The sequence below is a fragment of the Heloderma suspectum genome, chromosome 1 (assembly GCF_057233095.1).
Source record: "Heloderma suspectum isolate Gila_16-S chromosome 1, 16-S_ref, whole genome shotgun sequence".
Lineage (NCBI taxonomy): Eukaryota > Metazoa > Chordata > Lepidosauria > Squamata > Helodermatidae > Heloderma > Heloderma suspectum.
In genome coordinates, this window is record NC_139458.1 from 188964058 (window position 1) to 188978272 (window position 14215).

The window sequence follows — 14215 nt, forward strand, 5'->3', positions numbered from 1 at the left end:
TCAACTCAAAATTCCAATGTGAACTCAGATTGCATAATTCAGATTTTGTGAGATTAATTATAACCACGCATACCAGCTCATTTATAACACCAACAGCTGACTGAAAAATGTGACAATAATGACCAAAAGCAAATAAATAATGTAATATTTACTAAGAGAAGCCTGAAAAATATAAACGTGCACATTAGTCCTGACCATAAATGTGCAACAGATGCAGAACTAGAGCCTGGCTACATGCTACACTCACCATGTGAAAAGTAGCCATGTATCTGCCATGTTCCAGCTGTTGGCAATTCTGAAGCCTCCCCCTAAGACAAGCAGACAAAGCTAGAGGGAACTGCATACATGCCAGGAAGCCAGAAATGCTGGGCATCTCTCTGTGCCCATTGATGATCTCTGTTTATTTTATCTCCCTTTTGGAGTTAGCTGTTAGTACTCCTCCCCTCCCCAACTCACAGGGAAGGAGGAGATAGGCAGAGATAAGCAATGGACTGATGGGGAAAGGTGGCCAATTGCTCCTGTTTCCCTGGCACTGCATTCCTCCAGCTCCCTCTGCCCGTTTCTGGGCAGGGAACTTCTTCATTTCCAACAGGCAGAAGTGAGCTTACATAGGGCAACTTTTCAAATGCGTGGTTTACTTATGTAGCCTACGATCCACTGGAATATTTCCAACTAGATCACTATGAAAGGTAGACAACAATGTTAGAACCTAAACCATTTCTGCAGGGTCCATGGGAACCCTTCTGTAGCTTTGCCATTTAGGTTTGTCACTTAACCACCATCACCGCTACCCTGGGCATTCATGAGTGCTCAAAGCACTTAATATATTTTCATCTCAGTAAGAGCTTATGAAATGTACTGTTATCAAGCATACCTCATGAGAACATACTTACTTCTGATGTCATTCCTTGCCAGTTTACTGGGGTAGCTTTTGTTCATGGGCACATATGGCTCTGGAGGTGGCAGGTCAGACAGGGGATGGAAGGAAAATCTGCTTTCCCACTCATCTGGATAACATACAACAACAACCTTTGTAGAATTTTCTGCTGCATCATTTTATAAATAGGTCATGCCACATTAATACCAAATCCCACTAACACATTCATTCAAGAACATTCTGTTAGCATTTGCATTGTTAGTGTAAAACCTAGTTATGTGGTTTAGGGGTAGGTAACGTAGTGATGTGGGCACCTTTTTTGGCACCCACGAAGGTGCCCTACCCCCCCTTTAAAAAAATTATTATTTCATACTAGCAGCTGGGATACTGTGAATTAGGTTTCTGTTGGTGCTGAAAACTGTGGATTCAAAAGAATTGTTTAGTGTGTTGGGGTGCAGACCCCACATCTGCCTTGTACTCAGTCTTTTGGGCAGGTTACTTGTCCTTTGCCAGGACTCTCATGGCAGCCATTTTGTGGTGGTGCCCAGGACAATTTCTCAGATTGCCAAATGTGCCCATGGCCCAAAAAAGTTGCCTCCTACTGGTTTAGGGAATGCTCCTGGTTTAGTCTTATATTATCAAGCAGACTCTGTATTTTGTAAACTAGCCCCTATGCACACCTGTTTGGGAGTTTGGTTGAGCTTACTTCTCTAGAAACATGCAAAGGATGACGCTGTTAGGGCACAATCCTATCTAGCCACCTCTGAACTTGGAGGCAGCTGACTATGCAAAGAAGAGTGGGCGCAGCACAGACAGGATCCTCTCCTCCACACTCCAGCCACCCTGCATTTGTGGCTAGACAGCCGATTTTGGCTGTCTAGCCAGGGTATGTCAGAGCGGGGAGTGGGGGAGGCCAGACGGCACACAGGAAACATCGTAACGGCATCTCTGCAGTCTCTTCCCCTTCCCTCCCCTCTCCCGGGAACTCCCCCTTTTTGCCTGCTTTGAACTGCTCTCGCGAGCCTGGAGCTGGGGACAAACTGCACTGCCTATGAGGCAGCGGGGGAGGGGTGGGGAGTGAGGTTTCTGGGAACTGAGAGTGGAGACCTGGCTCTGAGCTCGGTTCCCAGAAACCGAAAAATCCTATGACCATCTAGACACTATCTAGCAGCCATAAGATTGTGCTCTTGGTGCAGACAAGGGCAGACAATTAAGGATTTCCTCAGCTTGGGGTCTCTCTTTTTCTTCTACAGGGCAGAGGAAGTGTGTTCTTCTTATGCATTTCCATTAGGAAATACAACACAATTAGTTTGCAGCTGACAGCACTTTGCTAGCTGCATGTCTAAATGAAGGAACTGCCCATTTCCCGCCACCTCCTCTTGCCCTCCTCACTAATCCCACCCACCCCACAATAAAGCTCATCAGGCATTTTTCATGCATCTGCAGAAAAACATTAGTGACAGAGTATCAGCGTACAATGCCAGAGTAACATCGTAGCAGCAACACTGCATTATAAATTCATTGATTCCAACCACACAGGCATAGGCTCTCTTAAAATCCTTACGTTTGCACAGCACCTAGCAAACTGTAAGCTGTTGAGGAATAGAATACTAACAAAATGAATGGTCTATGATTTTGAATTGGCACAATAACCTGCTTGCTTCATTTACGTGCTCAGCAAATTTTGAAAACTAGCTGGATTTTGTAAACAAAGTCTAAAATCTTTGCACTGAAACTTTAAGCAGCATTTTAGTCAGAGAATATTTCAATACTTTTTGAAAGAAGAAGGCATAATAAACCTCACTTTAAAAAAGTTTCCAAAATTGCGATTTCTATGCAGTTCGTTCTTTATGAGCCGGTTACCCTCACTGGTTGTCTATATCTGAAAGTAGCTAGCCCTGTTTGGACATTGCCTGAATGGGGTGCTGAATGTGGTTATGGAACTTGATTGCAAGTCCTCACACGTACAACCGCATGTGCAGAGGGCTCTTGCCATGCAACTGGGACAGCTCTTTTCCCCTCTGGAAGGCACTCGGGCTTCCTTCCAGAGGAAGAGAAAACCCTCCATATGTACAGTTGTACACACAAAGACTCTTGCAGGCATTATACTGAATGAATGGAGGTCGGGAGCACACAATCCCAGTTCTTCTTCTCCGTGCATTGAAACAGAGCTGCCGTCACGTACCGTCACATGAAGAATCCTGGAAGCCATTTCGGATGGCAGCTGAGGGTGGAGGAGGAGGTGGCGGAGCTCCAGAACCAGGTCTGTCTGGAGGAAGTGGAGGCACTGGTCCAGCCCTGTGTTTATTATCAAATACTGCTCTGGAAGGAAGCTGTGGAGTAGCTGGCAATGCTCGTGATGTGCTACCATTTCTGCTTATTGGGGGTGGAAGGGATCCTGAATGTAAAAGAATAAAGAAACAAGCAGTTATTGTATTTTTAGCAGAGCACATACCCTTCTCGAGTTTCCAAAGTGAGCCCCGGTGCCCTTCTTTATTTTACAAGCAACTGCTCATCTTGTGGACAAGGCAAACCAGAGAATGTCATACACAGAGAGAGCACAATATGAGAGCTATTTACAAGCAAAGATAAGGTTTTTAACCATTCTCTCTCTGTATTACCTCTCCACTTCTCTCCTCCATCTACTACACTACAGCAAAGAGAATTCTGCATCCAGCTCCATTTGGGAAGGAGCCTCATGGTGGGCCTTTCCTAGGATCAGGCAGCTCTATGGAAAGCTATCTACGCTGGATCTCTAAGAGCTAACTCATTCTCTGTAGAATGTACTACATCAGACTTCCCCAACCCGGTGCCCACCAGAAGTTTTGAACTGCAACTCCCAGCATTCCTGACCACTGGCCATGCTAGCTGGGGCTCATGGGAGTTGAAGTCCAGATATCTGGAGGGCACCAGGTTGGGGAAGGCTGTACCACATGCATGATCCCTCAGCACAATTATTACTACAGTAAGATCCATGTAGACAGCATTACACTGGGGCAAAAAACACTCAAAACTCATAGCTTATGGTCAAAATCCTTCCCACACGTGCTTTTAAAACTGAACAGGCCCATTAGAGCTTTCTGCCTGGAGGAACCCTGGCCTACAATTGTATTTTGCTAGCAGAAAAACAACTAAAATGAAATCATATATATTTCTTGCTTATGTCAAACACAGGTTGTCAACTTCCCAGTGTCCTAGAATGGTAATAGGTAACATGTCTGAATCCAATACAAGGCACCTTAAAATAGCTTTGCCTATAATCTAGATCTCAAGCATGTTCCCATTAAGGAAAGCCATCTTGCTTGATTCTGTGTAGTGTCCATTTTATAGTTACGCAGACAGCATGGTGTGCATTATTGTTGTTTTTAACTGCAACTAGGGGTGTATGGGTTGTGTAACATCTGTTCTGTCTGTGTTTCACAGACTGTCAGGCACCTTTTGTTCTGTCGTCAGCCCACCTATGGAATCGGATTTTTTTCCCATTTCCAAATTTGCACAAATTCACATTCACGGAAATTTGCGTGTGCGAAAATGCGCAAATTCCCCTCCAAATGCACATTTTCACGCTCTAGCCTATGGAAGAAATGCACATTTTTGGCCAGGTTATTTTAATTGGGGGTATTTTTCTATGACAAAATCCAGGAAAGTTAGAAAACTGTTCCCAAGTCTATGCAATCTGCCCAATGGGGGAAAAACTGGTCCACTGCAGAATCCACCGGTTGTATTCTCAAAAATCCGAACTCATTTGGTTCCATTGAAGATTTCTCCAACATCCCTAACTGCAGCAGTGGGAGAAATGGTGGGAGTGACACAGTATGTGCCCTAAGGCAGGGGTGGGGACCATGTGGCCCTCCAGATGTTGTTGGACTGCACATCCCATCAGCCCTAGCCGATGTCAGAGGTGTTTCTGAGTGCAGGGAGTGGGATAGCAGTTCAGATTCTGAAGGAGAACCATCAGACATGGGGGAGGTGCTTTCCCAGGCTAGTCCAGATATGAGTAGGCCTGCTTCTCAGGTTACAAACGTATAGATGGCTGAGCTTGAGGGTCCCTCCTCATCGCCCCCCGCCCTGTGAGAGGCAGTGATTAGGAGATTGACCTAAGAGATGCCAGGTGCAGAGCAAAGAGAGAGAAGGCAGGGGCGGAACTTAGATGGTCTACCCAATTGGCCTTGTGTGAAAAGCTGTGCTTAGAGGCCTCATGACAAGAGAGGGAACTCCCCGCTTAAGTTAGGCTAGCGAGACTGCCTCCCTCTTCAAACAGCAGGCAACTCTCATAAATTCCATTTGGATCCCCTGAAGGCATTTCCTTTGTAGACGGAGAGTTCTCTGAGAATTTGCATCTGTATGACCCTGTGAAATAATGGATTAAAAGCTGTAAACTGAAGCCTCTCATCTGTGTATGTTTGGGCACTGAAGTGAAGTGGGGGCTAAAGGAATCCTGACAGCCTATGGCAATCTGGAGGGCCACCCATTTCCCATTCCTGCATTAAGGAGCTGTCAACAGGGTCCGTCAGGCTGGGCCTGGGGCCTGGGACTCCCTCCCACACTTTAATATTCTTTTTTCTGGACAACCTTATTACTTGACACACTGACCATGACATACATGTGGCATAAAATACACAAATGATTGGCTCTGCTCTTTTGTGACCTCAAGCCCCAGTTCATACTTTTAACAATGGAAGTGAGGAAGCATCTGACTGCAGATGCAGAAAGACACCACCACCAAGTGGAGGGCCATTTCTATCCTTCAAAAGCAGGGGGGCATTGCAAGAGCAGGACCTATTAGGGACCAGGGCTGGCCCTATCAGTAGGCAGAGTGAAGCAGTAACCTCAGCCAGTGGATGCTGGGAGACACCAGCAAGGTGTTGGAGGAGAGACCTGTGTACCGTGTGTCCTGCTCTGCACCCCCTACATTAGCCTTCTATTGTCAGGTGCAGTGGAGGATGCTATCCCATCATCAGATTCATCTGCCAGTCCAGTCATTTTTTGTGCATGGAATGGGAGGGGGAGCCACCTTGTTCTTCACCTCAGGCATCAAAATGTCTTGGATGGCCCTGTTGGGGATGTAGGCATCAAAGTAGATGACCATGTGACTGTGGCAACAAGGCCACTTGGTTTCAGGAATATTTAGGTTATAGACTTGGGGCCCGGTCTTCAGAGCATTGTGTTATATATATTGTAATATCTCATGCTATTCGGTTAATTTGTATTTTCACGGGCAGCATGCAGGGAGCCTTACCTGATCTGCTGGGCGGATCTCTTACAGGAGGTGGTGGCCTCTCGCCTGGTGGGGGCGGAAGAGGTCCAGAGCGACCAGAGCCAGGCAAACTTGGTGGAGATGGAGATGCTAGTGAAATATTCCTCTGAGGAAGCCGCGGCATTTCATCATTTCCGCCAGGCGTTGGTGGAATGGGAGGGGGGCCCGGCCTACTTGGAGGAGGGGGCGGAGGAACTTGAGAGCCAAAGGAAGGCCGAGGCGTAGAAGGGATCGGAGGCTTGTTGTTCTGAGGTGGAGGAAGTGGCAGGGAAGATTCCCTGTTGAGGAGCGGCCTGTTTCCTGTCGGAGGTGGTGGTGGAGGTGGCTTATCATCTGTTGGCCTGCCTGGTGCAGGGGGAAGAGGCGGCCTGTTTGAAAAAGGAGAAGAAGGGCTACCAGGTGATGACTGGCGAATGGATGCTCCAAATGCTAGATTTCTGTTTCCTGGGAAAGGTGAAGGTGTAAGCCCTAAGCTTGCTTGTCTGCTTGTTCCTGGCACAGGAGGGGCTCCTCTATTGTACAGACTTGATGGGACAGGTCTTGGAGTATTTGGCACAGGAGGAGCGCCTGTGTCAGGCTTGGACCCAGTGTCAGGTCTTGGGGGAGGCATTCGGCTTCTCTGTGGTTCTGGAGCTGCAGTTCTTTGCCCGGGAGAAGGGCCTGGAAATCGGCCTACACCACCTGAGGGTGAAAAGGGCTTTGCAGATGTTGCTCGTCCTCCCGGTGGAAATACTGGAGCCCTGCCTCCTGCAGAATCTGAGAATGCAAACAAATCAGTTAGTTATGCAAGAGGAGAGGAGGTGTGGGGCAGGGAGAACAGTAATAGTAAGGATTATTTGTAATCAGTTTAGAGTTATTGCGGAAGGTTGCCAAAATGTGTGAATATTTGTGTCAATATGAACATTTACACTGAAGAAAGGCTCTTTAGAAAAACCAGAATGCATCAATATTAAGAGCTTTCGGTGCATATGTGAGGTATACTCCGCTTAGTTCTTCATATTAGCTTCCCTATTGTTTTCATTTCAGCAGGTACTGGAACTTCTGTTGTATATTCTCTATCTGATTAAGAGCCCTGCCAAAACAGCTGAAATTCTATACAATTTAGCAGGGGGAGAAGGATGAAATAATTTATTTTCTTATTACTAGAATTTCTCTAGAAGAGGCAGCCTCACAGAGAAACTCTTCTGGCATGTTAAATGCCATGAGATTAAGAGGAGATCCATAAATAGCCTGTGACACAAGAGATAATGCCAGCTTTGAAAGACACAGTCTGAAGGATCACCTTATATATTTTACCAGCACCACTACATTCAAGGCTTTATGGTAGAAGTCCACAATAAAGAAGGTACCACTCTGTCCTGCCTCAGATTCTCTAGCTAGCCTATTTACTGGCCCATAAGTGAGGCAGGTCATGAGGCAAAAGGAATATTATTATGCCTTTCAGAAACCTTTCCACTCTAATTGTATATTGTTACCATTGTTGTTTTGGATTTTAAATTGTATTGTAAAATGCCCTGGGTATTTTGTTTTAATGAAGAGTGCAAAACAAGTGTCTTCAATAATAAGAGCCAGTGTGGTGTAGTGGCGAGAGTGTTGGACTAGGAGTTGGGAGATCCGGGTTCTAGTCCCCACTCAGCCATGGAAGCTCACTGGGTGACTTTGGGCCAGTCACAGTCTCTCAACCCAACGCACCTCACAGGGTTGTTGTTGTGAGGATGAAATGGAGGAGGAGGACTGTGTAAGCCGCCTTGGGTTCCTTAGGGAGGAAAAATGGCGGGATATAAATGTAACAAACAAACAAACAAACAGACAAATAATTGCTGCATCGCAGGCATACCAGCCCTACAAAGAGAAGGATATATTTGATACCAGCATGGCAAGAAGTGTTACATAAACATGAAACAAAGATGTGGGTTTACCGTTAACACATATTCTCTTTGTGTGGGCAGCCCTTAATTGGGTCTGGTTAGTGAAGGGAAGAGAACAAATTAGACACAAGACAGGGCTGGCCTTAGGGGTGAGCAAGTCAGGCAGTGGCCCAGGGCAGCTGAGCTCGGCGGCTGTGTTTTTTTAATTTGCTGTCTGCAGTGAGCTAGGGTGGCAAAAAGCAAGTGTAACATTTCTTTCAAGGTTCTACAGGTTGTTTGGGTACCAACTACAAAAATGATCTTCCTTCAATTAGTTTTAACGTGTATTTCTTTTTCATACTATGAACAATATCAGCACTAAATAAGTAATAATAAAATAAAGCCGTAAGTTGTAAGAGGCCAGCTGGATACCCTGTTTATTTGTAATTTTTCTTTATTATTTTTAAAGATAAAATAATGTATATTCTAAAATAAAGCATGCAGTTAGATAAGAACTGCTACAAAGCAAACAATATTACAAGTAAAACCTGTGATAGTTCTGCTGTGTTGCGCAGTCACTGCTCAGAACATGGCTTTTTGAACATTGGTTTGTGCAAACTGTCGCACAGTGGTTGAGAGATCAAGGTTTTGAGCAATGTCTTTCTCGATGGACATCACACCTGCACCAGGCCCCATAAATCCTCTGGGTGGCCCTGCAAAGCTGACCATGGGGGGTAGGGCACTAAAGGCTGTATTTATCCTAGGGCCAGCCATGCACACAGACATAGCTGGGATAATAAATTGGCCACGGCTTTATTGACTTTCACTGGAATAGGCCTGGCAGCAGCACGGGGCATAGATCCTGTCATTAGCCAGCCCTCCTACTATCCGATTTCCCCTTCCTGGCTCGCATGCCCAGAGTGCTGGTGGTGGACGGCAGGGCCAGGGCACACCACAGCGTGGACCACTAATGTGAACCTCTTCCTACCACCCTGGACGTGGCCGTTTTGCAGCCCCCATGCTGGGCTGGTCGTGGTGCCACGTCTCCGAGATCCTTTACAATCCTGCAGCCTGCTTTTAGGGGCCTCAGGCTGAACCGGAGTGAGAACAAAGGAGAGAACCCACTCACTCAGGTGGGTCCGCCTCTTTGGCCCCACCCCCATCAAGCCCAGTGGAGCACGGATGAGTTCAGCAGGCCTATCGCTGATGTCGTGGCTGTGCAGCCGCTCCTTGCCAGCCTTTCCTCCCTTCGCTGCCAGCCTGTGAGCCCCCACAGATCATGGCTCCCCAGTAAAAGGGCAGCTTGGCTTACTGTGTTAATAAACACACTCTTTACGATCTATACCAGTCAGGGTCAAGTTTCATGTTACGTTAATTGCATAGCGTGCAGCTGAGGGTTATTATTCTTTACTCTGAAGTAAGTTCGCAAGGCCTCAATTTAGATCGGGACCACTTTGCACGAAGGAGGGAGGATTTGCTTCCTGAAATCTCCCTTGCCTGGGTATTTTTTAAAAAGAGAAAAAAGCCTTGCTTGATGCCAGTGGAGACTTCTTTTCTTTTTTTTGCCCCCATGTGGGGGTGGGGGAAGGGAAGGAAATGGTGCTGAGCAGGGTTAATCCTCCCCTCCCAGTGTATGGTGGTCTTGATCCAAATCAGAGCTGGGAACACTTTAGAATGCTTTCTTTAAAAGATGATCCTCAGCTACCTGCTATGCAATTAACATAACATGTAGTTTGACCCTCAGTATAGCCTGGAGAATCAATGTGGTGTAGCGGCTACAGTGCAGGATTTACGACTCAGGGAGTGTCCAAATCTCTCTTCAGCCATACTGGGTGGCCTTGGACAAGCCAGCCTAACCTACCTTACAGGATTGTTGTGTAGGAGAAATGAGATAATCTCATGACTAGTACCCTGAACTCCAGGATGGAAGCTTAGGATAAACAGATAAAAGAAAACGAAAATAGAAATGAAAATAAATGTTGGAGGAAAGGGGACCTGGCTGGGGAATGCTGGGAGTTGTAGGACTTTTTCCTCTCTAACATGCAAGGGATTGCACCTGTAGTTTGTGGGGCAGCAAGGATGCTACTAAGTGCAACGTGTTGCGCTTCATTAAATATATCCATCTTGACAAAAACACAACTTCCTCACCGTTATCCCTGTTCGTAGATCTAAGTTTTGGCATCCCTGCCTGGAACAGACCTCCCAGACCAGGAGGTCCGCCGCCACCATAGCTATTGCTGCTGCTGCCGCCACCGCTGCCACTACCACCACCACTGCTGCTGCTGGGGAAGCCGCTGCCACCACCGCCACCACCTGATCCTTTAGGTTCTGCAGAGACAGGGGAGAAGAAGTCTTGAACCACTATGTATAAAGCACAACAGCATTTGCAGGCTGTTTATACCCGCCTTAAATTTAATCATTTTTAAAAAATCATTTGCAAATGTAACAAAAACAAAAGAGAAAGGGGGGGGGGCAATGAAAAATATATATTTAAAAAATGACATAAAAGCATATTCATTTCATTTGATTCGTTTACAACACCACTAACAAAAGTAAGAAGGGCGGGGGGAGGATTTGACACTTTTCTTTCAAATATATATACATTAATGTAAGCAATTCATATATCTAAGTAAGCATCCGTACGCATTAAATGAAATCATGATCAATCAGGCTCCACATAGCAGTTTGAGTCTTTACATGGGTATGTTCAGCAAAGGAACGAATTTCACGGGTTCAGGCGGTCTAGTTAGTTGCATACGAGGTCCTCCGTTTAGGCAGGCTTCTAGACAGAAGGTTCCTGGCGCTAACAAACGAAAGGCACTGTGCAGCTATTCTGTCTTTTTTCCCTTAACACATTTTTCACAGTAAGAAAAAAAAAACTGAAGAAGTGGTGGGAAAACTCTGGAAGGTTAGGAATGGAAGACTCATGTGGCCCAGACTCCCCATAAATTTCTGTGAATGAGGCAGGGTGATGATGTCATAAAAGCCACATCTGGAAGAACCTAGATCTGTGTTGATAACCTATTAAATGATAGACAAATGTACTTACTGTCAATGATTGGGGCACTTCTATCATTGGTAACAGCCTTCTTGAGCTTTTTTCCTTTGGAAATATCTGACAGAAGTGCATTTCGTCCTGCCTGCTCCGATCTGTTTAAGGAAGGCTTCTCTGTATTTGCCTGCAAAATAATATAACTAGATATTAGGCAGAATAAGGATAGAAGCACTTAACTGTACAATGTAACTTTGAAGTACAACGTAGGAATGGACTTTCTTTTTAACCCAGAGCTAACCTATGGCTGCGAGAGCTGGACCATAAGGAAGGCTGAGCGAAGGAAGATAGATGCTTTTGAACTGTGGTACTGGAGGAAAATTCTGAGAGCGCCTTGGACTGCAAGAAGATCAAACCAGTCCATACTCCAGGAAATAAAGCCAGACTGCTCACTTGAGGGAAGGATATTAAAGGCAAAACTGAAGTCCTTTGGCCACATAATGAGAAGACAGGATACCCTGGAGAAGATGCTGATGCTAGGGAAAGCAGAAGGCAAAAGGAAGAGGGGCCGACCAAGGGCAAGATGGATGGATGATATTCTGGAGGTGATGGACTCGACCTTGGGGGAGCTGGGGGTGGCGACGGCTGACAGGAAGCTCTGGCGTGGGCTGATCCATGAAGTCACGAAGAGTCGGAAGCGACTGACCGAATAAACAACAACAACAAACATGATTTGGTGCAAAAAAATTGTTTTCTTTGTTTGCAAATGAGCATTTAGCTGGATCAGATCCTGTAGTCTTTGATCTATATCAACACTACATAAAGCCTTCACTGAGGATCTGTAATGTATACTTATGGAGACCAACAGAACTATCTAGAGTGTCTGGGACTCTGGATCCCTGCTAAGAACCCCCTGCATACACCAGGATCCTTTATTTTCGATCCAAGCCACTTTCGCAGTGTAGTCCCTTTTTTACAACAGCTAACTGGTCTGAACTGACTAAGGGGTGTTTCCACCAGCGATTTACTCCGAGCTGGCTGAATGTTGAGGTCGTTAGGGATACATGACGTCATGGCCATCCAGCAACCACCCCAGAGCTTATCAGGGAAAAACTGGATTTCCTGAGACTGCTTAAAGTTCGATTCTTTCCCTTAAGTCAGGTTCTCCCCAGTATAGTTGCTGTGTGCCCCAACCCCTGCATTTAGCTCAGGTACGCTAGCCCTGCCCAGGGGTGTGCCTTTCACAATGACCCAGGTCAAGGGGTGTTTCCTGCCATTGTGCTGAATGAGGCTTGCCCTCTCAATGACCACAGAAATAGCAGAGAATCCCCTCAATTGACAGGGCACATATCAAAGCCCAATTCCTTAAATGTGATTAAGCAGATCTCAAGGCTCCAATCCATTGCCTTAGGACGCAACTCCTTCACAGCTTCCTTATAGAGGCTTCACTCATGTTTTTTTCCAGGGGTTTTCTTCCTCTGCCTTTCTATACATTCCATTACACAACCACTAGGTGGTGCTGTGGTAGAGCAGAACTGCCCAAATACACCAGGGTTTCATGCCACCATTTGCGGAAATACGAGACTTTCCTCGCTAGAAAAAAATGCTATAATGGTTGCAAAGCACAGGAGAGGCATCCCTGGAGGATAACGACATTGTGTAAAGCACCCACAAACTACTGTGAGCGATGAATCAGAGTGCACAATAAATGCCTCATGTAGAAAGGCTCGTATTCTTCCTAGAGCTAGGATTAAGGGTGGGGGGAACAGCCAGACAGGCTGGTGTTTTTCAAGCTAATTTCAGCCTATTCCGATTATTGCCTGGGGCACCCTTACAAAAGGGAGTCCACCAGAAGGGAAAGACTTCCCCCCACAGTCCATCAGAGGCCATGTCTCCATTCAATACAGTGAAGATAATTCTCCCCCTGGAAGCCCTTTCATAGGATTCCTTGCATCACAGAAAGAGAATTTACATCAAACCTCTGAAAATCATTACATGCATCCAGATGTCCTACAGAAGCTTGCATCAAAGTAACTTTATTTGAGTTTGGGGTGCTGCACGACTCCACAGGGTTTATTACAATGTGAAATTTTATTTTGGGTTATTTAATCTTCTATGGTTCGTTAGGTGCGAATTATCAGAGCAGTACAAGTTCCCTCTATGCACCCAGTGAGGCTTTTGATCTCTTCCCTTGCGCCATGAATCTTGGAGCTCTGCACAGCAAGCTGATTTCCAAACTCAAGACAACTTTAAAGAAGTTTCTATTTTTTAAAAGTAGATAAACCGTTTGCTTCGTGTGCAAGGCTGTGCATGGGCCTAAAGGAACTTTCTGGACTAGGACCTTTCTGGACAATCTTTTTCTCTCTCCACATATTGTGCACATTGCTGCTCATTTGCTGCAGAGAATCGAGACATCTTTCCTCCAGATCAGTGGCTAACCTCCTGGTTCCTCTTAAACAAGGTTAGGGAACCTCTTGCGACCCATGGGGCAAATTCAATTTTGGAGAAGCTCTTGGGGGCCCACATCCCAGTGGTGGACAGGGTGGAGGCAAAAGGGCTGGAGCCCCAAACACCAAAAATACTAGCACATTGTCACTTAAACCTCTTACTGCTGGTAACTTAAGAGAGGCACTTCAACCTTTTAGAATGGGATAAAAACTGCGCAAAAGCCTGGATACCACCAAACAATCGGCAGTTGGGGGAAAGGGGTGTGGCCATTTGCGGAATCCTGGAGGGCCTGAGGTTCCCCACCCCAGCTCTTAAGCTTTCCAGGAGACTCAATAACAGTAGAGAAGCTTCCCCGAAAGAGAGCTTGCCCAAACAGCTGATGTTCCTCTCCGATGCACAGCCACAGGTGAGAGATAGCTGCATTCCAGGTCACATTTCCCCTTACAGAAATGATGGAAGGGCAATCGCCGTTCTTTGCCATCACACGGGAAGCAACCATCTCTTTAAAAGGTATTCCCCAGCATTTGGTCACTGCTCAATTACAGCCCCTAGAGGCTGAGGTTGTTTGCTAAAAACTTGTTGATGAGCCAGATATGCAAAAAAGGAGAGTTATCCAAATTTGAAGGTTTTATTGAATTACGGTGAGATTTTTGGAAATATTGTAGCTATTACACACAGAATAAAAGGGGTGTGGTTAGCTATGGCTGTAACTGTTTCCCTTTAGGCATATCTAGAGCTCATGAGTAGCCATTCAAAGGCAGATTATTTGCAGTTTCTAGCAGTTAAAAAAATCT

At 45.9% G+C, this 14215-nt stretch overlaps 1 protein-coding gene across 16 annotated transcripts in view; it reads right to left on the reverse strand.

Annotated features, from left to right (window-relative positions):
- Positions 1-14215, reverse strand: part of WIPF1 (WAS/WASL interacting protein family member 1) — a 92402-nt gene that overhangs the window by 10580 nt on the left and 67607 nt on the right. For all 16 annotated transcript variants that reach the window (XM_084813322.1, XM_084813258.1, XM_084813314.1 and 13 more), the window contains 5 exons: positions 11031-11160; positions 10130-10309; positions 6117-6890; positions 3063-3275; positions 894-1007 (listed from right to left, as the gene is read on the reverse strand). In XM_084813322.1, coding sequence (XP_084669448.1) covers positions 894-1007; positions 3063-3275; positions 6117-6890; positions 10130-10309; positions 11031-11160 — 1411 coding nt within the window. The remainder of the gene's footprint in view (positions 1-893; positions 1008-3062; positions 3276-6116; positions 6891-10129; positions 10310-11030; positions 11161-14215) is intronic.